At 42.8% G+C, this 25,032-nt stretch overlaps 1 protein-coding gene across 4 annotated transcripts; it reads left to right on the forward strand.

The window, feature by feature from the left end:
* Positions 1–2,691: 2,691 nt before the first annotated feature.
* Positions 2,692–23,904, forward strand: shc1 (SHC (Src homology 2 domain containing) transforming protein 1). 4 transcript variants are annotated; one of them, XM_086037265.1, is made up of 12 exons: positions 2,692–10,491; positions 11,104–11,174; positions 11,545–11,608; positions 13,154–13,273; positions 14,729–14,782; positions 15,195–15,246; positions 16,174–16,300; positions 16,397–16,544; positions 16,799–16,856; positions 16,978–17,094; positions 17,817–18,031; positions 20,718–23,904. In XM_086037265.1, exons 1-12 carry the CDS (start codon positions 9,898–9,900, stop codon positions 20,844–20,846), a joined length of 1,749 nt encoding a protein of 582 aa, XP_085893391.1. In that variant the 5' UTR covers positions 2,692–9,897; the 3' UTR covers positions 20,847–23,904. The 4 variants fall into 4 exon arrangements, with proteins under 4 accessions (XP_085893391.1, XP_085893390.1, XP_085893392.1 ...); XM_086037264.1 differs by having other exon boundaries at positions 2,696–10,491; positions 16,981–17,094; positions 17,796–18,031; XM_086037263.1 differs by having other exon boundaries at positions 2,698–10,491; positions 17,796–18,031.
* The last annotated feature ends 1,128 nt before the right edge of the window (positions 23,905–25,032 follow it).

Genomic DNA, 25,032 nt, shown 5'->3' on the forward strand with positions numbered 1-25,032 from the left:
GCGCAGACGGGTCTCTTGCTAAATGGCTGGGCTGCCTAATCTAATCTTCTCTCTCTACCACAATTGTACTCAAATCAAATCCCAAAACTTTTTTTTTCACACAAAAAAACAAAATATAACGACTGTGTACGATTCGGTCCCTCCAGGATTTTGCTTGCATTTTTTATGATTGTTGCGGTCTAAAATACCTAATATTATATCAAGTAATATAATAATTAAAATAATATGTAAAAAACGATTATTTTTTGTGCTCAAAGCCTCATTTGTTTACAATTAAGCAAACCTTTTCTGCAAAGTTTCCGTGGAATTTTACAAAAGATGTTTAAAAAAGCAACAGTTAATTTACAAAATTGTATATTCTTTATTGAAAAAGGATATTAGCACGCATTTCCTCTCAGCTTCTGGAGTTGAATCAAATTTTTTTCTTTTTTTTAACTTTTTCTCAACGTGGCTCCTCAGTGCTTCTTCTTCTTTCAGGTAGACTGCAGCTAATTTTTTTTTAAGATGATGATAAGCCAGAATGGCTCCTCCATTGATGACTTTCTCTTTCGGGGAACTTCTTATAGCTGGGTGGTCACTTACAGACAGTGGGATGTTGATAGTTTCACACATTTGTCAAGAAAGTGAAAAGTTTTAGCACTCTTAGGCGACTTTTTCCCCAACTGTGTGCCTTGATAAAATGCAATATTACATCAGCAGTCTGTACTGTGAAGTAACTACAGGTGGGCACTATATCAAATGTTCAAAAAAATTGGTGAATGTTGTTAGGAGTATGTGGAAACATGTAATCGTACATTTACAATCATTTTTGTGATTATGATAAAATAAGGTTTTCTACCCAAGGAAGTTTGTTTCTTCAGTTGATAATTTTGCACATATTTCAAATTTGTCTGATGATTAAACTTCAACTAATTTAAAGACAGTTTTAATGATAGATTTACACCAGCATATTGCGCAACTCTAGGCTTAACACACGTTATTCACATACACATTTTATATAACTAAGTTTCTCACCTTAATTCGTCCGCTTGCATCATCTCTCTTGCAGGGAAGGCATGTTTCTTTCAAAACTTTTCACGTGTAATTGGAACGATACAGGGTGCTGATCAAAGAACGTAAGCCCTAACTGACGGACTAGTGAGACTTTTCGAGGATGCAGGCTTGGATAACTGGACCGCTAAACTGATTGCTGTGTGAACAGACGGTGCTGCTGTTAATGTTGGTGCGTACATCGGCATTGTGCCAAAACTTAAGCAACTTGCTGCAGTTGGAGGCTCCCTGGTGCACATTTTGTGCACACGGTGAGTACCAAAGACAATCTCTTGGTACTCGTGTGAGTAACCCATGAGAAAAAGTATGTGGACATATAATACATTTGTGATATCAGACCAAAAAGTACATTGAGAGACCTTGTCAACTAAGTGAATTCAGAAATTGTTTTCAAATACATGATACAAGATAACTGCTGAAAATGTGTAAAGACTGAGAACGTAATAGGCAATTGTGAAGAAATAGCATTAAACTGTTTTTCACCATTTCAGTTTTCTGCATGTTTTGGAAGCATGGACAAAAGGGCTCCCAGTGACACACTTGAGCATGAGCCGCAACTCTCCCATTGTCTAAGATTTTGAGCTGCCCAGTCACATTTTGGAGACTGGCATGACTTCAATGTGCCCCCTATGTAATTTGTACCACTACAATGTGCACTTAGCAAGCTAACCATGCCTACGTCCCAAAAAAAGCATCTTCCCTGGATGCAGCAATTCACAAAACAAATCTGTGTTGATATTTGAATTCCCAAGTGTTGTGTATAATTATGCAAAGCATGATGTGTATGTAACCATCGGTAAGTACATGCTGAAATGTCTGCCATTTTGTTTGAGGAACACGTTGCTGCATTAGAGCGCCTCGTTGCTGGCCGTGAGTGCATGTATATCGCGGGGAGAAGGCGGACGCGATGCTCGTTTAAAAATGTGTAAACCATGTTCCCTTGATTGTTTAACAACACAGTTTTAATGGTACATGCGAGAGAACCCTGAGGTTGTCATCATGAGAAAAAAGTCAAACTCGTTGACTCATCGCGCAGCATCAACAAAGCGGATCGTATCGTTGAAGTTGATATGAGAATTATGAATGTAACACCTCTCTAATGCGGGGTTTGTTCACAACTGTTTGATGCAGCTGCCCATCTCGTGCACGCTCGGAGACGGTGTGTCGTCGGGCGTGCCGAAACACAAGCATCCTACACACGCGCTCCTTTCAGTTAATTCCCATCATTCCAAAGCCTGTGTTCCGACACGCTCTCTGGACTATTGCCTCTCAGTCTCGCTCTTCAGGCTTCCTTTCACTCACTTACTCTCTCCCACTCAGTGTTGCGCTTTCGCCGCTTAACGTTGCATCTCTGTGCATGAGCCGCTCCCTGCGGCGGCCCTCTGCGCAGTTCCATCGGGGAGCAATGCATGCTGGGAGGCGAGAAGTCGCACGTGGGGCAGCAACAGCAGCAGTGGCGGCGCGCGCTTTGACTGGCTGGGTGACATGTCTTTTTGTGTCTGTCTCGTGCTCATTTGCACTTTGGTGTTTTTAGGGTGACAGACTCACAGGCAGACAATGGAATATGTGGTAAGAGACACACAGTCACAAACACAAAGGGGCACTGTGGCAAAAAGGGTTGGCATAACATGGCATTGGCAAATATTTAGGAGAAATGTCACCTGTGCAAGAATGTTAGGGGACACGCTGAAAACGACTGTGAGACAAAGCTGTAATAAGTGCAATAGGAATATCATGAGGAATACAGGCAATTTTACAGTCCGAAAAATCACAAAATAAAACTTGAAGTCTTTATTAGAGTAGGTTAAAATTATGTGGAAAACTTTTTTTTTTTAATTAAAAAAGAATAAATGTGTTGTCCTGCAAGAATAATTTTGCATTTGTGTTTCATGAAAATAGTCGTTCCATGAGAAAAAAGAATTGACTGTAATTTTACGACAAAAAAAAAAAAAGAAATTTCACAAGAGTAACAAGAGAAACCCAAAATTTTGAGAATTGCAATATTGTGACGGGAAAAAAAACCATTTTATGATAATAAAGTCAAATTAAGAGGATAACGAGGTTCCAGGATTTTTTATTTTTATTTTTTTAAAGTGGAAGTCAACCCAAACATATTTTTTTCAAGAACATGTTCCCAGCAGGCCCACTAGTTGAAACATGGCATTCTGACAAAATTGCATGGAGCATATTTTTGAAAAAAAAAAAAATGTTTGCGTTACAAGAATAAATGAAAGAAATGTCTTGAAATTAATTTGTAATACTACAAGACAAAAGAAACCTAATCATAGTTTTGGGAAAATGTCAGGCCGCAAAAGGAGCGGCAACTGGCCTCATGCTGTTGTGTTAAGACATTGACATTGACATGGACATTTTATATCATTGTGCCATGCATACGCCCAGCCCGTATGGGCTTATAAAACACCATATAATCAGGATGACCCGGCACCAGGACCGAAAACAACATAAAAAGTAGCAAGGTTTGAGATTTGTGTGGGAATCATGACATTCAAATTATAAAAATTTTTTCTTGTAGATTACATATTTTTCCCAGAAGTGTTTTTCACTGCATTATGATAATAATTTATCGACCTTTTTTCTCAGAATCATCCGACTTTAATCCTGTTATACTCAGACATGTTTCTTGTAATACAGTATTTCTTTAATCTCATATCTTTTTCCTGATTGTACTTTTTTTTTTCTCTTCAGCAAGGCCCCAATACTCCTTTGTACACTTCTGACGCATATATTCGTCAAAGGAGTGAGCATTTTAAGGGTTTAAGTGAACCCCCCTGCAGTTAATCACTTTCAAATGTGATGAATGAATCTAATAAAGCGGCTGCTTGATGAAAGCAGAACAATCTAATTAGCTTTGTAGATAGTACCAATGCATCATACTTTAAACAAGAATTTCAACATTTAAAAGCGGTTATCATTCATTTTCATCGCTACCTTTTTGATATCTAATTTCATTGGAGGCTGAAATCAAAAAGGGTGGCCTTGCATGAATTACATTTAAAATGAAATGAAATGGCGGTCCTCACAGGTGAATAGCGGGCATTTGCATCCATAAAACATTGTCCTGTCGCTCAACGCTATAAGATGTCACAGTGTTGGTTTTTGTCAACCCTTAGCCACAGTGTGTCATGTGTTTCACGGTTAACAGGTATGGTGGGGGGTTTGCACTTGGAACTTCTTCCCCAATCACAGTGTGCCTGTAAGATGATTTTATCAGCTGTCAGAAAAGTTCCAGGACTGGGGTCACTGAACATATACAGTATTTCAAATCCAAACTACCAAATTTTCTTCCTCGAAGTAATCCCCCGGGAGTCTAACACACTTTGCCAGCCTTCTTTGCCACCTCTTCATGCTCTTCTGGAAGCATTCTTCCAGGATTTTCCACAGCGCCATCACCACGCCTATCTCGATGCCGTCTGCCTCTTCAAACTAGGTCGTCTTGATGACACCTCTTGAGCTTGGAAAAAAGAAAAATGTTATACGGAGCCAGGTCGACCAACTTAGGAGTTTTCCCCAGAATGGCAATGCCAGGAACTGACAGATGCTCACGACAGTGTGAGCAGGTGTGTTGTCACGATGATGTAGCTACAACTTGCACTGAATAGTTATGGGCTGCTGTCACGTCATGATAACCTTGAGCAAAAATATCACAGTTTCATAGTATTGCAGTTTCAGCTCAAATATGTGTTATATTAAAATGTTTCTATAAATATTTATTTCTTTGGAACACAATCTATTTCATATTTTAACATCCTATAATTTGGGCTGAATTCGTAAACGTAAAAAGCAAATAAAAAACTGCAACTTTTCCAATTAAAATCAAATTGTAGTACCACAGTAAAAATACTTACAGTATTTCTCACAAAATGAATAGCTACGTCTCTGCTCTTCTCGGCTTTGTGAAGCAATATCAGCGTAGAAACGAGCTGATGTTAGCCATGCTATCTGCCTTGGTAGCGAGTCTGTAGTATTTCAAGCGTGCTAACTCTCGTTATATTAATTTACTTCATGTTTCCTTGAACTTTTAAAAGAGTGATGAGTGACACTCGTGGATGTGGTATGGAATAGGACATAATGCTTCTGTGAAAAGTTCAAGCGGTTTTGTAACTGTGACTTTTCAAAAGCAGGATATGCCTAGCACTGAACAAAGCAAAAGCCGCAGTATCCATTTGTGATCATGCTGGTTAATCGACTGACCCACAACAAAGGGGAAATAGCTCATAGCTTGTGTTTGAAAAATGTGTTTTGTAACACCAGTCCTGGAACATTTCTGACACTCTTCCTATATCCCAGTAGATAGACACCACCGTGGTTGTATAGTGGTACTGCAGTGCCTGTAGTGTCATGTGAGGACTCCTGTGGATCACTTTGGGTGACTTCCTCTGCTTTCTGCAACACTGCCTTCTCACGCTTGAACGGCAATCTCTGCTGCTGCACTCCTGAGAGAATAGCACTAACGCACAGTGTCGCTACCTTACGTAGAGGAGGGTGAACTGTCTCCATCCTCTCTCGCTGTCTTTTCTTTCACTCTCAGCTTCTCGGGTTACCAAACACGAGTAAAGAAGGAGCTTTGGACAGTCGACCCTCCCCCCCGACCCATTCCAGCCCTTATATCCTCACTTATTCCACATCTCCATCTCCCCGCGGAGCGCTAATGTGCGGCGCGAGCATTCTGCTGTGCATACACATGTACACAGCTAAACCGAGGTTGCGGGAGGTGGGGGAGGGAAGGGGAGGAAACAGGATGAGAGGAAAGGAGGGGCACTGTATGTGTGTTACAGCGAGAGAGAGTGATGCTGAGAGATGGTGAGGGCAAGAATAGGAGGCAGCGTCACCCGCCTAGACAGGAGGGAGGGGGAGGGCAGACAGAGTGGAAGTGGAAGGGGAGAAGAGGAGCACAATGAAGTAGTGCCATTGTCCGCCCTGGCAGCGCTGCCATTCCACCATCCGCCCCAAGTGAGTGAGTGACTGGAGGGAGCGGAGGGGAGAGGAGAAGAAGAGGAGAAGACAGTCCAACACAGAGGAGGACAAAGATGGAGACGCGCAGCCGACGGTGACTTTGTGTATTACCCGAGTGAAAGACATTTTTAAATTTTTTTTTTTAGGGAGCGAAAGTACTGAGCGGAAGGAGAGGAGAGGATGGATGAGCGGCTAACATTTCCGTCATGTGAATATGGACCGCAGTTTGTTTTTTAAACTGTAAAGAAAAGAACTAAATCCACTCACTCAAGTAGTACTTTTTCCATGTTGACCTTATGATGTTCTAGTCTACTAGTGTGCTGTTGCTTACGGTCTTTATCTTTTGAATATTCAGGTTGTTTTTTTATACAAGTTTTCTAAACATAAGTGTTGTGTGCTTGCTGTTGGCTCGCTTTACTCTTACTTGCCAGACATGCCCTAGTTGGAGTCACTCGCATACACCGCCAACATGGCATGTCAACATTGATTGGCTTTTATGGCTGGCGCGACGCCGCTCCAACTTTGATCATTTCCTGAAAGCTATTGATCTTTCAGAGGGAGTTTCGTCCTCCCGTTTGACGAGACAAAGAAATAATCGTGGGGTCGTCAACATTATGATTAGCTGCCGCCGTGTGATTCAACTACGCTCTTTGTCTGCCAACTCTTTTTCTGCCGTTGTCAGGACTTACTCAGCAAACCTCCTCAACAGGCATCTCTTTTAATCGTCTGTTGCCATGGCAATGGGCTGCAGCTGCAGACGGAGCGAAATGTAAAGTTTGTGTTCGTATTACTTATTTAAAACTGGTGCTTCTCCATTCTGTGATTGTGTCCATTCCGTTGAGATAATGCAGTACATTTGAATTTGTGATTGTGTACGGTTTTTAAAAAATTCTGTCAAAACACTGACTGCCTTTTGTTTTCACGCTCTAGACGGTCCTCGTCTGTGCTGAGCTCACCAGTCTCAGAATCAGGGTTGTTTCAGGTCACCTGTCTCCCCCACACACCCCCCCTCCCCGTTCTGTATTCACCCTATGGCGAGTCTCAGCCGCTTGCTTTGTCCTGATCTCACCTTAATCAACTGCAACGAACCTAAATCCCCATCAGTCAAACTGATGTGCCGTTTGGAGGATCGGTGGGATAAATTAGATTAGCAAACTCATTCCACGTGGACATTTTGCTGTGCATGGCTGCCTGGCCTTGACACGGCTAATTAATGATTAGTCAAATGTTTTTGGCTGGTGCTCTTACCGTCAACGTGCGGATGGGTCCAAATTTCCCCTTGTGTATAGCGGGTCTTCTCTTCTGAAGTCACCTCACCTAACCTCTCTCCGCTGCGCGCTTGAGCATCCTTTTGGCAGCGCAAGGATCCACTCTTCTATTTCAGCAGTTAGATCCCTTACATCTAGACAAAGTGACTACTTTAAATTGCCGTGCTTTTGGCAGTTTCTTCTACTGTCCATGTATAGATGACTCAGGATTTCCACTCCCGTTTAGCGAGTCATCTCCTCTGAAGTCACCTGACCTACCCTGTTTCCTATGTGCGCTCTAGCATCCTCTTGGCAGCACAAGGATTAACACTACTCTTTGAACAGTTCAGTTGTGTTAGTTTAAAGAAGTAATCACAGGTTGAATCTTTTGTAATATTTTTTAAAAAACAATCCATTTGTATTTGGGGCTTGTTGGACTGTTTGGGCCTTGGTGGCCCCTCGCTGGTTGGCCCCTGATGGCCCTAATGCAGGGTGACTTTTCCAGCCATACTTGTTTAACAACTTCTGTCTCGCACTGCTCGAATCCGAGCGCATCCTCCACGGTGCTTCTAATCCACGACCAGATGGATGACTAGCGAGCTTTGCTAGACAACCCCTCTGTGGTGCTAGACTGGTTGTGCGCCCACCGCAAGCTGGTGCGTGGGACTTCAGCTGTGGTCTGAAGAGTTTTTTTTTTTTGTCTTTACATAAATATTGGTGCCAAACCTTGCAGGTGCCGGTGTTATCTTGGTTAGGTGTGTGCCGATCTCCCTGTAGGGAGTAAAGGTCAAGAGATTGTGACTATGACTCGTGCCTGAGGCAACGGTGTTGCCTGTTTGACTGTTTTCTTTGCGGAACTTTGGCTTGTGGGAAACTGTTAATGTTGATAGACTGTTGTTTGCCTTTAAGGTTGGACTATGCAGTATATAAGGTGGTACAGTAGTCTACAGCTTGAAAAGCTTTATCTTAAGATGAAATAGGCCTACATCACTGCTCTTCTCTCAGGAAACTGACCACTATCTGGGCATCTTGCTTGACATAACAAAGTCAGGGCGGCTATGCATAGAAGGGGTCAGCGGAGTGAGAGTTTAATTGTGTATTACAAATCAGGTCTTATTACTATCACAACAAACCCGTTGGCCTTCATCAGCCAATGACCCGCATATTCGAGTGTTACGTCACCACCGTGCTACTGCAGTGTATGTCAGACACTTACCGCATTTCCAATGGTGCTCTGGAGGTGACCAATTTCAAACCACAAGGGCCTCGCTTGTTTTAGCCATATCAGGAACTTCAGTCAGGAACGGGCCGATGCTAGCCCAGTCTTAACTCTTTCTGTTTTCTTATTTCTCTGGTGTCTAAGTCGGTGAGCATGTCTAGCCTCTAGGCGTCCCTTCTCTCGAGGCGAGGGAGGCGAGAGAAGCTCGTGGTTAACACTTTCTAAACAAGAGGCACTGTTAAACGGGACAGCCTGGAGAACGGGCAAGCAGCCGCGGGAGGGGGCGAGGGGGAGATCATCTGGAAGAGGCGAGAGGAAGTGGTGGCGCGGGAGAGGGCGGAGGCGCTGGAGAGGCAGAGGCTGGCTGAGTACATTGTGTGGAGGAAGAGAGAGGACTTCCAGGAGAGGCGAGGAGAGAGGGAGAAGAGAGACAGGAGTGCCGAGAAAGGGAAAGAGGCAGCGCCAGAAGTGATCTGGAAGAAGAGGGAGGAAGACAACACGATTAGGGAGCCAGCTAGGGCCAGTCAGGGCGGACACCAAATCGTTTGGAGGAAGAAGGAGAGGGAGTAGAAGACTTTAGCGGGCTTTAGTAACAAGGGTGCTTCTACCAGGAGTTGGACACTAGCCATATATTTGTAAGCTTGCTTTCTCTCCTCTAGCCGATTTGAGGTTGCAGGTGTGTGTTGTGGGCTGTTGACCAATTGAAGCCGTGTGTGTGTGTCGTCGCCTTGTTAGTGCGCACAGCCCCCTCGCGATTCCCCTCGGTGGCTGCTAATAGGGATTTTATCGGCCTGTGTCAAGCTGGACAGAGCTGCCAAGGGAGCTGTCTCGCACACGCAGACACACACACACACACACACACACATATGCAAGGGGTGTTGAGAGACAATCAAACTTGTGTTGATTTTCTTTGGTGCCGCTGACAGCTGGACTGAGACCATTCAGTCGGGACAAAAATCTTCACAGATTGTTTTATAAAAGACGGCCTATTCACTGGCGTGAGATGATTTTTGTTGGATTTTTTTTTTGTCATGAGCTGATCACAGAATGAACTCTGCTTTGCGAAGTGAACTGATGTCAACATGTCGCGCACTGAGATGCTCCAAAGCAACTGTCTACATCTGTACACAGCAATCACCTGGAACGTTGCTCTTTTCCTAAAAGACGTTTTTAACACTGCATTCATTGTGGATGAAGCCATTTTTGAAGTGGTCCACTTTGGGCTGCCTACTAATGAGTGGAGGACTGACAACGGGACAGATGGATGCCGCTCTTACGCCGAGGGAGACCGGCTGCGCGTCCTTAAGAGAGAAACTCTGAATTCAGAAACAAATAGACCTTGATACGCATCACTACAGCCTGTGTGGACTTAATAAAAAAAAAAAAAACTGATACAGCAAAACCACTATGGAGCTTGTCCCTAAAACAAAGTACACCCACTTTCGAAGTGAATCGCTCAGCTCGACTGATGAGACGAACTCCAATCCATCGTCCTTCCCACCTTCAAGTCCTGCGACCCCTCTGACTCCCTCTACTGGCTTACCTTCCTCTCTGTCCTCCTCCTCCCTCACTCCCATCCTGCCTCCCTCTTCTCCCCGGCCACCTGAGAACAGCCCCACCACCCTCTGCTCCTTCTTCCCAAGGATGGGCTCCTTGCGCCTGGGCGTCTCGGCCACTCTACTCCCAGGACTCAAGGCCTCCAGCAGGCCACCGCTGACCCGGGCACCCGTCGAGTCCCCCGGGGACGACGGGAGCAGCTCCAGCTCCTCCCCTCCGCTGCATCACCCGCTCCCTCCTTTAACCGCTCCTTCTCCCCCTCCCCGACCCCCCCTGCAGGACATGAACCGGCTGGGAGGGGCGTCCAGGAGGGCACGGGTAGAAGGTGCTCAGCTCGGAGGAGATGAGTGGACGCGGCATGGCTCCTTTGTCAACAAGCCCACCCGCGGGTGGCTGCACTCCGACAACGTGGTCAGCACCGCCGGTGTCTCCTATTCCGTACGGGTACGTGAATGACATTCTAACCTGTCACCATTGGCCTGCTTATACCTTTGCACCTTCTCAATCAAATGAATCAATTTTTAGGGGGGCGGCATGGCTCAGTGGTAGAGTGGTCGTGTCCCATACCAGAGGTTGCGGGTTTCGATCCGCCGCCCTTGTGACCATGTTGAAGTGTCCTTGAGCAAGATACTCAACCTCCTGATGCTGCGTCATCAGTCCACTCTAAAAACATTTGCGTTAAAAATAACACAATTTGGGGTCAAAAATCGGCCGATGCACTAATTAGGTCAATTTGACCCAACCTTCTTGAGTTGTTTGTTTTCTACGAAAACAGCCCAGAAAGTTGGGTCAAATTGACCCAAGTGGTGGATCGATCCATTTTTGACCCCAAATTGTGCTATTTGTAACCCAACTGTTTCTAGAATGTACGTGAATACAAACTCAGTGTGAAGCGCTGGGTGCCTTAATAGGTGGAAAAGCTCTATACAAGTGAAAGTCCATTTACCATTTATGAATGTTTGTTTATTTGGCGCATGATTTTTAGTAGTTAAGACAACAGGAAATGGTTGCTTTAGTCTTCTCTTGCTCATGTTTTGTTTCCTATTCCCTGCGCAGTACATGGGTTGCGTGGAGGTGCTACAATCCATGCGAGCGCTGGACTTCAACACCAGAACTCAGGTTACCAGGTAAGATCACACGCTGTTTGCTATTTCGAGTGTCGCATTCCTTGTGTGTCTGGTTATACGGTTACAATGCGGCCAGACACATTTCTGTGTTTGCCTGCTTGTCTGTCCTTTTTCCCCTGCTGTGGAGTCTGACTTTGTAGTTTGCATGTCTGCTGCTTTCTTGACCCCCACTTAAATTAGAATGTTGTGGCATTCCAGTGGTTTCCTTCTGGTTTCCGTCGCAATGTTTGTGTCTGTGGCGCCGGGTGAGCTCACCCCGGCTGCGACAATACGTTCAGTCATTTGATCCGCACAACACGACAGGCGAGTCCAGGGAGGTGTCAGCGTTAATGATATGCTACACCATGCTTGCATTTTGTAAATCTTTCAGGGAGGCCATCTCGGTGGTGTGCGAGGCTGTGCCGGGAGCCAAAGGAGCCCAGAGAAGAAGAAAGGTACACGGCGTGCACACTGTCTCCGTACACACACCCATACGGGACATTATTTATTTATACCGCTTAAGTGGGCAGCAGTGGTAAAGGGTTTTCTGGATAAGAGCTAGATTTAGTTTGATTGTCCACTCTGTGGTCAGTTGGCTATTCAGTCACACACTCTGGCACACCATACATGCGTCTGGATTTATGTAGATTGTACACTCCTGCGGATAGTGGTGTACTTTCAGGTAATTACCAGTCATGCACCCTCGCTACAAGAGTGGCTCAAGAGGACTATCTTTTCTACTGTAGCTATATTATGATAATATAAAGAGAATAAAGGAGAGTGTGTGGATATTTGAGAGGGTGGCAAAGATCGCCCCATTCATTGACTGCACTCATGCATTTTGGTGACAGTGACTCTCCACACTTGACTTTGTTGCCACATCACCTCATGTGATACGACACAATTTTTAAAATCTTTTTTATTACATGGTCCGCCACTCATGAAAAAGTCGTTGTCGAACCCCCGCACAACTGTTCAGTGGCGTTCAGTCGCTCTCGGTGTACGGCGGGCCTTCGTCTCACCAGATTTTCTGTCGTCTCACGTGTTGTAGTTCTGTTTGACTTTTGAGGCATCTTTTTGTAAATTGTTCCAATTTGGGGGTATTCGACTGTATGCAGCCAGGGGTTAGCTCCAACAGCCGGTCTGTGCTTGGTATTCTTGTAAAACGAAAAACAGACAGGTGGCTATATTCACTGGGCCCATACCATCGTACTGTTTGAACAAGGAATGCCTTGCCCGTAGCAGAGCATAACTGACACAATTATAAGATGTAGCTATCCTAACCCTAAAAGGTCTCTTCAATTATTGTAATCCCTGGTTATTCTAGCCAGGCATGTGAGTCCCGTCCTAAGATTCTTTTGGGGAACAGGCTGGCACAATAGTACTGGTGTTCCCTGTATGTGAATGTACGCGTGCGTGTGTGTGTGTGTGAGATGTTCTTGGCCCGGCCTTTGTGGCTCGTCCTGTCTGCTCCTCATGGGCCACAGTTGGCCTAGCCGAGCAGACAGGATCGATTTCACAATTGCAGCTGTTCTCTCATGCCCCCACCCCAGTCACGAGCACTTCCACACATGCACCCACAGGTTCCTACACAGGCATTCTTTTTTTTTTTTTTTAACCTCTTAGCCAAGGGTCGCCAAATGGTGGCCGTGGGCACCAGATCGCCCCCCGAAGGACTACATGACTCATTTGCGGGGCTGTTCTAGAAATAGCTCACTGGTGATGCGAGATTGTGGTTTTCTTGGAATGTTGAAGAAGGAATCAATTGTAAACAAACACTTACAGACATGTATAGAAATAGTGTTTCATATTGATATTTATGTTTCCTACCTTCGTTGTTGATAATAATTGTGAGAAACTGTTAACACAATCAGTGCCGTCACATGTAATTTCAGAAGCGTTCATGAAGCCGTAGCCCATTGAATGAATCGGCTTTTCAAAAAGGTTGGTGACCCATGCTCAACACCATTTTGTTTATTTCTGCTTTTGCTCCCTGGCAGCCGTCCTCACGCTGCCTCACGTCTATTCTGGGCAAGAGCAACCTGCAGTTTGCTGGCATGACAATCAGCCTCACCATCTCCACCAGCAGTCTCAACCTGCTGGCGTCCGACTGCAAACAGGTGGGTCAGGATCTCTGTTTGGCAGTCACCGCGATTGCGCACACTGCAGTAATGCCATATTAAACCACTCTTATCAAAGACAAAAAAAAAAGCCAATGTGTAACATCCTAGCAATAATAATAACAAGAGTTCACACACTCCACTCCAGCCTCCATCCAGTGGGTGTTGCCAGCGCAAAGGATGAACAGGGTTTGCGTAACGTGAGAGATGGCGTGCAAATTATAGCACAGTGGCAACGTTTAACATCTTCAGGTCAAATTCCAGAGGGGAACGCCAATGTATGTAACGTGGGTGTGCTTTCTCAGTCAAGGCCTCTCAATGTGTAAAATCCAAATATGAATTCAAGTCTTCTGATACAGTGCAACATTCAAAGCTGAACACAACAGTTAAGTGATGCTGGTTGAGCTTTATTGTTGTTCAAAATGCGTAAAGGGAATTCCTTTGGTCCAAACTGTCACCATCATAAAGCATTTCTTAAACTGTACAGTACATTTAGAAATGACATTTTTTTTCATTCTTAATTATCCTACAAGTGTAAAAAGAACTACTTCTTTATTATAAATGCACAATAAAGTAAAACAACTGACACTGTGAAGATGCTTGACAGACGTAATGGAGAGGTAAGTGTACTCAATTATATTGGTTGTGCAAAAACTGTTTTCAGCGCAGTAAAAAATGGGCCATTTGCTGGTCATTTTCATGCCAGTAATTAGCCATTCTGTTTCATCTACATGCTATTTATGTTGGCATCTGCTCTGTAGAATTGATTTTCTTCAATGTTATTGCTCATAGCTAAATAATTTCCTATGTTCCAATTTTCCAGTTGTAATAAAATGTAATACAAGTCTGTTTTAGAATTTAACAACGCACGCTGAGGGTGCTGCCTCATTAGCTGTGCAGGAAGTGTTTGTGTCAAACCGACGGATGCACAGTGCCGCTAAATGTTTAATAAATGTGCTCGTTGTAACAGTAATTATGCTGTAAGATCTTTTTCTCCAACTAGAATATCCTGCAGTTCCTGTAAATGACCATTTCCACTTCCATGAATTCGCAAGGACAACGACGTATTTTTGCAGCCCCCGTCATACTGTATATTCCTGTTTTCCGATGGGGAGATGGTAGACAGTACAGTACAGTGTACTTTTTAACACAAAGCCATTCGTAAAATTAGCCTCTGGCCAAACACTGAGAGCAGAGAGTATTGTCAAGTGTTAATGCCGTTGTTGATATGTCCTCCACTTTTGTTGCACATTGTTGAAAAGATGTCCCACGCGTTGCCCGTAGCTTTTATATCTCTGCTGCAGTTCATGGCACACGCGTGACGGTAGAACAAAGCACTTGTGCCAGTAACGACTCCACGTTTGTCCTGTCATCCACATGCTCTCATCTCCCGTCCCTCATGTCATCCATGTCTCTCTGTCTATCTCCTCCTCCACTTCCCTTTTTCCTCCACAGATAATCGCCAATCATCACATGCAGTCCATCTCCTTCGCCTCTGGAGGAGACCCAGTGAGTCACCCGAGCCCCCTCTCTGAGCTCACATCTCTCTCTCTGGCCTTTTTCCGTCTCGCTCCAAACAAGCCCGCATTTCCGTCCTTCCTGTTTTTTTCTGTCATCTTCTATTCCAATGATTACCACTCACTCCCACTGCCGCCTCGCCGGTCTTCTCCTCTCCCAAGTTTGATCTTATTATTACTCCTACTTATCTCTCTTTCAGCTCTGTGTTGTGTTTTTCCTAACTCCTGTTACAACTCGAAAAGGCTGCGGCTTGGTCTTTCTTCTTGTCAGCCTTTCTGTCACAAACCTGCTCTCTACTTCTTCTTCTTGCTATATTGATTACCCCCCCCCACCCACCCACCACCCGCCCCCCACCCCCCACCCCCACCGCCTTCCCTTAATCGTCTCGCCCTTTCTCCCTCAGGACACGGCTGAGTACGTGGCATATGTAGCCAAAGACCCAGTCAACCAGAGAGGTGAGCAAAAGCAGCAACATTGTCATTCTGTCACTTGGTCTTTCCTACACACTACAGACTCTTTTTGTCTTTAAAGGAGACATATTATAGGAAATCGACTTTTTAGTTGCTCGTGTACAAGATAGTTGGGTCTCTTGAGTTCCTGCTTATCCATTCATTTAGAGTAGTTGATATGCATTGAAAAGAACATGAATCATTTTGGACTTTGTTAAAAAAAAAAAAAAAATTAAGGATGTCTTAGTCTTTTATCATTTGTCATTTTTAACTGACCTACTCAACAAATAGATGTTTACTAGGAATTTTTGATACACCTGTTTTCAGTCCGATACCAGTACGAGTATAGTACTCACAGATACAGAGTACCGATACCTCTAGTACTTTTGATATATAAAATTTCAATTAACACAATGACAAAAAAATTTTGGACAAAGACCTTTTTGCCTTTGGTATTGTTGGTCTGGCATCGGCAGCCCCTGCAAGGACCCAATATCTTTGTTTAAGGCCGGTTCCAGACCGACACAAATATTGATATTGGTACTCACCCATTCTTAATATTTAAAAATAAATATGATGAAGTAAACAATGTTTTAGGTAAAACTCGAGTATAAACACTAAAATGGCAAGAACCTAGCTATGCTAGAGTCTAAACGGAGGTAGAACCAATATGAAGGCACACAACACTGGAGTGGCCACGTTGAAACCCTAACAAGGAAAGGATGCATTTTTTTGAGGAGATGCGCTTATTAGTTTCAAACAGACAAAATACTCGGTGGCTAATTATGACGAGTCACAGTGTTTATTAGAGTGGAGGTCACTGTTGGTTAAACAAGTGTCCGTGAGTAAGGCTGTAACCCCACTAGGGTGTTGGTCTATGTAAGTATCTATATCATTTGAGTAAATGCAGATCTTCCTCCTCCTGTCTTGCAGCATGTCACATTCTCGAATGCTCTGAGGGCTTAGCCCAGGAAGTCATCAGCACCATCGGCCAGGCCTTTGAACTGCGCTTCAAACAATACTTAAAGAACCCACCCAAACTGGTCACACCTCATGACAGGTGCTCATGCATGCATGCATGCATCCACTGGACGGACTACAGTTTGTATACATTCTCATCTTATGTTGTGTTGATGTGCACCACTTTCTACGCCAGAATGGCTCCATTTGATGGCTCTGCGTGGGAGGAGGAGGACGACGAGGCCGCCCTCCTGCCTGACGTCCCATACTATAATAACTTCCCCGGTAAACAGCCTCCCCCTGGTGGTCTGGTTGACATGAGACCACGTCCGGGAGCCACACTGGTGAGACAAACAAGAGTTATGCATGCGTGCATTGCTTTCACATGAAACACAGATGCTAGTGGTTCTGCGTTTAAGAGATAAGAGGATAATCGATTATAAGGCAAGCGTAACAGACTCTGTTTAATATCAGCACGTCACAATTGACTGTTTAATCCTTTTAACTGGCAAATGTTCTGCAAATGCAGCACAGTTGTACATGTGTATAAATCATTTCTGAAGTCTGTGTGTGTGTGCGTATGCTTGTGTTTTCGCAGCCTTATGGACAGCCTGGTCAGAATGACATTCACAAGCAGCCTCTGCCACCTCTGCCAGGTGAGCTCCGTTTGCCCTTGAGGCAGCAGATTGCATGCGCCAAGGTTATCATTCAGGCGCAGAATGAAGAGTGAAAGATTAAATCTGCGTAGCATAACATAAATTTAGCGCTTGCTTTTAGTAGGAGCCAAGGAAGGAGGGCGAGAGATGTTTGATGACCCCTCTTACGTCAATGTGGATAAGCCCCGCCCGCCAGTCGCCGCCAATGGGAACGCTCACAGAGATGCTTTCGATATGAGTGAGTTTCTGTGACACTAACCATAGCACTTACTGTGTTTGACTCACCTTAATAAACTGAATGTTTTTTAAAAAAACATGTAACATTTTAATTATAGTTCTGGTGAAAAATGAATTAACTACTGGCAGTATTTAACTGTAACAAAAGAGCGTAGGTATTCATATGCACCTCATGCATTTCACTGTAAACAAATGGATAAATGTTTATTAATATTGCAATTTTAATCATTTATATTTTTGATATTATTGTTCACAATTTACTATTTAATTTCCTTTTTACTTCATGTTGACCAGAAAGCCTCTATTAGCGACTGCCAGCCAATTCTTAATATGTACTAACTAGATTAAATGAGTATGGACAAACATGGGTAGTGCATGAAATGGCAGCTGTTGTTACATTTCTACCTTCAGGACATAAAAATGGTTAATCAATTACCCATGCAGTAAGAAGAGTTATGCATATGTGTGCACGTAGTTTGTAAGTCTTCTGGAAGAGCAGAGTTTCCATTTTATGTCAAATGACTGGCTGACTGCCGAAGCTTTTCACATTAAAGACACCATTAACCATCCCATGTTTTGCACACAAGTCAAGTAGAACTCCACATACTGTGAATAGTGCCAGAAAATACATTAAAAACAAAATAAATGGAGTCAATACACAATGTCCTCCTAATACAAGTACAAATCCCCGTGTCTTTTAAGAGCCATTTGATGATGCCCTAGGGGGCTCCGTGACAGCAGCGCCCCCTCTGGTGGAGCAGCTACAGTGCGAGACTTGGTTCCATGGCAGCTTAAGTCGCAGAGAGGCGGAGAGGTTGCTGGGCCATGACGGAGACTTTCTAGTGCGGGAGTCAGGAACCACGCCGGGGCAGTACGTGCTCACGGGGCAGCAGGGCGGCCAGCCCAAACACCTGCTACTCGTCGACCCGGAGGGAGTGGTGAGTTCTAATCAGGGTGGGAAACGCTGGGATTTTGCATGAAGTTCCCTGCCCAAATGTATTCTCAATCTTCTCAATACAGGGGCGCACTGGTTTATGACAGTCACTACCATGCCCCATTTCGAGGTCTTAAATGTAACGCTATAACTAGCTTGCGCAGCGACATAAGAATCCATCGTCATGCGGTACAACAAGGCGTGTGCAATAAATTGGGATTATGTTGGTTATTTCGGAAACCGAAGACACCCTGGAATTGATCTTTTTGTAATGCTTTGCACACTGCTAAACTTTTTCCTATAGCACTAAAAATATTACATCAGGCTCTGTGGTTCTCGTTACACTGATCCTGCTTCATTTAAAAAAAAAAAAAAAAAAAAGGCAAAATGAAATGTACAATTTGGCCTACTATACATGTACTTTTTTCTCTTTTGTTTCATTTGGACAGGTGTGAGGCTGTCATTTGACAGCTTAGGCTTTGTGGTTTTTGTTAGCATATCATTCCCTTGCACATGGCTCGCTTGTTTGCATTGGCTTGTTGCAAAACTGCAAGAAGTTGGTCTGTCCCCAAACAGGATCTTCTCTTGACAAAGCACTCACCAGAAGGCATATTACTGCCACCACTGATGAAAAGACCAAACTCTAGTGCAGGCATTTGCGCAAAGCCAGGGAAAGCCCATCCAGATGGCTGCACTGGAAATCAGCATCAACAAAAGCTCGATTCAGCGAATGCTTCTGAGTGTAATAAAAGCTTTACCTGTATGGAACAACTTCAGATTATTCAAAGGTTTCAAGCCAAAGATTGTGATGCTCAATTGCCTGAGGAATGACAGTTGTACGATGTGTTGGAGCATTGTGATGGCAATAATGCTCATCAAACTGGCAGTTGGGGACTGAATAACTTCTTGCCAGTTGGAAATTTCGCATTTTTGCTCCAATGTCATTTGGCAAGCCGTGGGCAAGGGAATGATATGCTTAAAAAAAACTGCAAAAGCTGTCGAATTCTGATGGCCTCACATCTGTCCAAATGGTACTCGAAAAAGGAAGTGAAAAGTGACGTGGGGACATTCTCTATACGGTGTTAAGTATTATCAAATGATTCATTTATACTTGATTGTGATGTAAGAAGGATTACAAAGGGAGGAAACATTTACGCAAACCTTTCATGGGTCTTTTGGAACTTAATATTTAAAGTTGGACACAGTCTGGAATCCTTGGCAGCAAATAGGAATTAACTGCTCATCTTGGGTAATGCATACCCCAATAAACAATAACTAATACAATGAAATATGAAATAATGGTGTTTTGTGTTAGTCCACAAAAATTGTCTGAATGGACAAATGAATTTCAAGACCACATGATGGAGTTGTGGAGTTACGTAACTCCCGCGTACAAAGTAAAATATAATAATGAAATTCTACAAAATAAATAAATAAGGCCACAAAGTCAGATAGTTGTTGTTGGTCATGTAATAGGAAAAAAAACTGCAATTGCAGTTAAATCTGCAGTTTTGTAGCAAGCTTCTTTCATGCTATTTATATTAGCAATCCCTTGGTAAAACTAATTTTTCTCTGTAATTGCTGTTGAATTAAATGTCCTGTTCATGACCAAACTTTTTCTTATATCGACACAGTAATACTATTCGTGGAGTTAATCATTCCTAGTGGTATATTAGATAATATGATTTAGAATTTTGGAATTAATCAAATTTGGACAGCCAGAGGAATATGTGGCAATTTATAAGAATAAGGTCATCTGGGGTAATAAGAAAATCTGAATGGATTGTGTCTTTGAAGAAAAGATGGTATCAAAATGTGCTTGACAAATGCAGTTAGTAAACTTAAAATAGCATCACAAAGAGATATTTCACCTCGGTGGTGATACCAGTTTGCCAGGTGTGGGTGGGCATTAGTTCTGGGGGGGGGGGGGGGGCAAAAAACTGCTACAATGCTCAAGTCGGTCGAAATCCAGCGTAGGGCTACTGCACCCTAAAACGTGTTTTGTTTTCTCCTTAATTGAGATAACTGTTGTTGTGATTTGGGATAAACAAATAAAAGTTGAGTTGATTTTATTTGACTTGAAGAAATCCATAACTGAACAGTACGGACATGGTGACAATGTTTTTTTTGTTTTGTTTTGTTTTTTAAGGTGAAAGCGGATGTAACAACACAAACAAAGGTTAAAACTTAGAACACAACCAATACTACAGAACTACATCCCATTTTCTTTGGGTGGGCAGAGCGTATCCGTGGGTGGGCACTGCCCCCCCTGCCCCCTTTCTGGTAACGCCCCTGATTCACCCAAATCTCTGCATTCAAAGTACAAACTGACGAGCAACATGACAACTGCATTTGTAAGAATTTTTAGAGCACAATAAAATGCTCCTATGGACAAGCACGTCACATTTTTAATACATTACAATACAGTAGATGCACAGTACAAAGTAATACCAGGATAGTTTAAAATAGTACAAAGGTTTGGTTTTCCTCCTAATGAGGAATATAAATTAATTTCAAATGTGAAAAGAATGGAAATGTGGAGTATTTTCATAAATACTCATTCTTACTGTGTTTTACTACTTACTTGTCATTTCTAGCCAGAACGTGGAGTGTAAAAATTACTGGAACTTCTCAAATTTCCTGTGGCATGAAAGGATTTAGGTGTCCCAACATATGTTTTGTGCTCACAGGTTCGTACGAAAGACCATCGGTTTGAGAGCGTGAGTCACCTGATCAGTTACCACATGGACAACAGACTCCCCATCGTATCAGCAGGGAGTGAAGTGTGTCTGCAACAGCCGGTGGAGCGCAGAGCCTGAAAAAACAACAAAAAAAAAACAAAACATGTGGCTCCACCAAATACAACCACAGGGATACACACACCACCACCAAAAGAAAAAAAAAGTGTGCAAAGTCTCTGACATGCTGCTGTTGTCAACCAAACTGTGAACTGCAGTCCCAACAATCAGGCAAGCAACCCTGAAGCACTGCTGCGTCGTCTCCACAGTCTTCTGTGAAGCAGGGAGGAAAGTCCAGGAAACTAAATGCAATTTCAAAAGAAAACAGCCATGAAAACAGGTCTTAATTTGTAATAATTCAAAAGAAGAACAGTAACGTGGAAAATAGCAGCATGAATAGAACACAAGCTTGCATGCTTTCATTGTGATTTCCATCTTTGGATGTGTTGCGGGGCAGAAAAACAAGCTTTTTTATGATTTTTTTTTTTATAAACTCACCTTCAAGAGCAGCCTTGAAGACCCTAACCACTCCCCCCTTAAGGACTTGATGGCGAGGGGAAAAGAAGCATGTATACAAAACTGGGACTGCTATGCCAATGATCTTCTTTTTTGTTGTTTTTATTAATGTATTTTATCTCATGACATACTGGACTTCATAGGAGTGAGTACACACACACCGTCATGCCAAAGAACAGCAGAGGATGTGCGCCGGGAGTCTAATTAGCAACAACACAATGCATATTTTCTAAAAACTATTTTGTATAGTGCTCTTGAATGCATCACCGGCGGAGAATTGTGCACTGATGTCACCAACCAGCTCAATAATAACGAGTGGAGAGGCTTTTCAGTGGCTAGATACTAATATACAGTGGAACTTCCAACAGCAGAGAGGACTTACATGGTCGAATATAAAACCTAGTAACTGTCCAAGTGATGTGTTCAATTAACATTCACAGCAAGTGTGGAAAGAAGTTAAAAACTGTGACGTAAAACTACTGAGCTCTGTTATAGAGAGGCAACAAGGTATACTGCCACCTAGTGGCAGTTTATTGCACTTACAAATGAAGTTGTGTGTACTTGATTGTGGCAGCACAGTGTAGTGGTTGGCACGTCTGCCTCACAGTTGAGAGGTTCTGGCTTCGAATCTTGGCTCTGGTCTGCCCATGTGGAGTTTGCATGTTCTCTGTCTTCCACATCCTACAAGAAGGCATGTTAGGTTCATTGATGGCTCTAAATTGGCCTTAGTGTTTGTATGTTTGTCTATAAAGTGCTCTGTGATTGGCTGGCGACCAGAACAGGGTGTAACCCCATCTCTTACCCCAAATAAGTAGGGATAGGCTCCAACTGTGACCATAACAAGGACAACTGCTATAGAAAGTTAAATTGCTGTTCTATGATTTTGAATGTGATGCCACAATCAGCTGCACACATTGACAAAATTATTAATGGTCAATTAATTGAATAGTTTGAAAATCTCTGTTAGCACATCTGCATGTTCTCACCACATGTTTTGTTTTTTTTTCCCGGGTGCTCAGACTTCCTCTCATTCCAAAAACATATATGTTAACATCATGTGAGACTGTAAATTGTCCATAGGTATGACTGTGAGATGAACACTTGTTTATATGTACCCTGCAATTTGTGTATGACCAGACCAGTGTGTACCCTGACTGGCACCCAAAGTCAGCTGGGACAGGCTCCAATTGCAACCCAGATGAGGAAAAGCTCTTTAGAAAATGGAAGCATGGATGTAATTCATTGAATTGTAGCAGCCAATTCTTGTTCTTCTAACTCTTTGTAGCCTTCTGTGGCAGTGACAGAAAGCAACTTTCAGTGGTGCCCAGCATTCAGTGAGCCAATCAGAAAATTCTCCTGGCTCGTCACTTAACAAAAATGTTCAAGAAGTATAAGTATTGTACTAATATAATGGTTGACCTCCGTTTACTCATAAATGTACTTAGTGTGAAATCTGGGCTTCCTTAGTTGAACACAAAGCTATCATTCTCTTGTATGAATGGTAACAGTTTCATATTAGCATAGATAGGTGGACAAATAGATATCATTTGTTGTAAATAAATAAGTAAAATTGGACCTGATAATGGAAATCACTAGTTTAGGTGCTGACTTTTAGGATGTATTTTTTGCAAAAATACCACTTAAACTCAACTTTTGGGAAGTTGGAGGTTCCACTGTATGTCTGCATTGACAATCTATAGGCTCTCGTGTAAATCCGCAGACAGGAATGTAAAGGAAATGAGATGGATTTCCCAATGCTGTGCGTGTCGTACGGTTTGGATGCATACGTTTGTGTGTTTTGTTTCTTTTAAACGGAACCAGAAAGCCAAATGTCACTCCTCGGTGTGCTGTTGTCGTCGTCGTCGTCGTTACCGGTTCATGTTCTCGTTGTTTTGCTATCTCTTTGTGCCTTGTTTCTTCAATGCAGTCACTTGAGTGCAGTCACCTTATGTACTTAATTGACAAACACTCTCAGTTAAAACAGACTGCAAAAAAATAAAAAGACACGTCAGTGAACATGCTGATCCAGTGATGGCAATTGCCTCTGATGCACGCATTGAGCTTGTAGTCACAGATACTTGATGTCACCTGTTGTTTGGGAGTGGGAAGGGGAAGCGGGGGATTTCCTGAGCATCAGTAAATAACCTTGTCTATATTGCGAACCTGATGAGTGGCTCATAGGGAGCTTTATGGAGGGGTAGAACATGTTGACATTTGAGAAGGCATCTTTTGGTCACGCAGTAGCTCAAACTGTACCTGCCTGGACGCACGCACGCACACATTGCACTGCTTTAGGTCCAGGCTGCGATAGTAGACCCGCACCATTCGTCAAGTGGTCTTGTGTTCATCACAGCTGCCTTTGTCGCATGATTACAAAATTAAACTGATACGTTTAGTAAGGTTTTTTTTTTTTTTTTTGTGTCGGTGGTGGTGACAATGTGACTTGATGATTTGTGTCTTGAAAAAAAAGCCAAATGTTCTTTAAAAAAAAAAAATTGTGCACAGGTGATTTTGAGTTTTTTTAATGTTTTTGTTTTACTTGTTTATAGGGAATATATGTGTTTACACCTGTAACTGAAAGTCTAGATTGCATATATAAATAAATGCATATATCATTCATTCATTTTGGTGGCACCTTTGAATTCTTGCTAGTAAAGTCACTAAATCAATGGGCCTCTTTAACAGGGCCGTTTTTAAAGTGGAAACCATGTCAAAAATTTTCTTTACAATAATATGTTCTGTGCACCCCCTTGTCTAAACACGGTATTCTGATTCATATTGCATTTGTGAAATTATGAATTAAACTGCAAAATCCACCCGTTTTTATCGATCTCGTCCGTTTTGCCTTGTACTGCCACTTGCTGTCGACTGACAGTCGTATGACGTCACAGCCTGATTTTTAATATTTATTCATTTAATATTCCACTAACGCAATATTTATCAGAATGTTAGGTTTTGACTAGTGGGGATGCATAGAAATTGATTATTGTTAAAAAAAAAATGACTGGACTTCCCTTTTAAATGAGTACAGATTAAAAATATGCTCTGGTCACGAATTACATTTTTGAAGTCTAAGAAGGCAAAACATGTCTAAGTGTGTAACTAAAGTTGGTAGTCAGTGATTGATTTGACCATGTTGTTGTGACATGAAACATTTTGTGCAAACATACCCCAAATGGTCCATTTTTAACTAAAATGACATAGCAACAGTATTTTGTTTCCTTAGCCTAAAAACACATTTAAAAATGGGTCTCGAAATTGAAGTTTAAAAAGAAAAGATAGTGTGACCATGTAAAAACTGAAATGGACTGAATTTTTTTGTTGAAATAGCGACAAAAATGCCTGCCAACAACATGTTCATATTGTAAAAATGACGATTATTAAAATTAATTTTGATTTTAATTAGATTCATTTTTCATTTGAGCCTTCACCTCTCCTCTCACCCTCCGACCATCAAACTTGTCTCTGTAGCTTCGCCAGACTAAGGAACCCAGAGATTTTGGTATTTGTGCATCAGCAGGTCACTAACCTGTAACCTACAAATGTACATTGCCTGACTTTTATGAGCTAAAACCTGAACAATTCTGGTTCCGTATTATCTGGCACAAGTCTGCTGAAAGGCCAGTTATTCAAAGAATGCTTACAAAGATCAGCTATAGCTTTGAATTCAGAGGTGGCAAATCCAGGTTCTGAACGTAAAAACCCTGCCACAGTTGGGCTTAAGCCGCAGGTGCTTCACAGGCGCTTCTAC

This window comes from Filicampus tigris, chromosome 8 (assembly GCF_054856515.1).
Source record: "Filicampus tigris isolate MCC_2025a chromosome 8, RoL_Ftig_1.0, whole genome shotgun sequence".
In the NCBI taxonomy this organism is placed as follows: Eukaryota; Metazoa; Chordata; class Actinopteri; order Syngnathiformes; family Syngnathidae; genus Filicampus; species Filicampus tigris.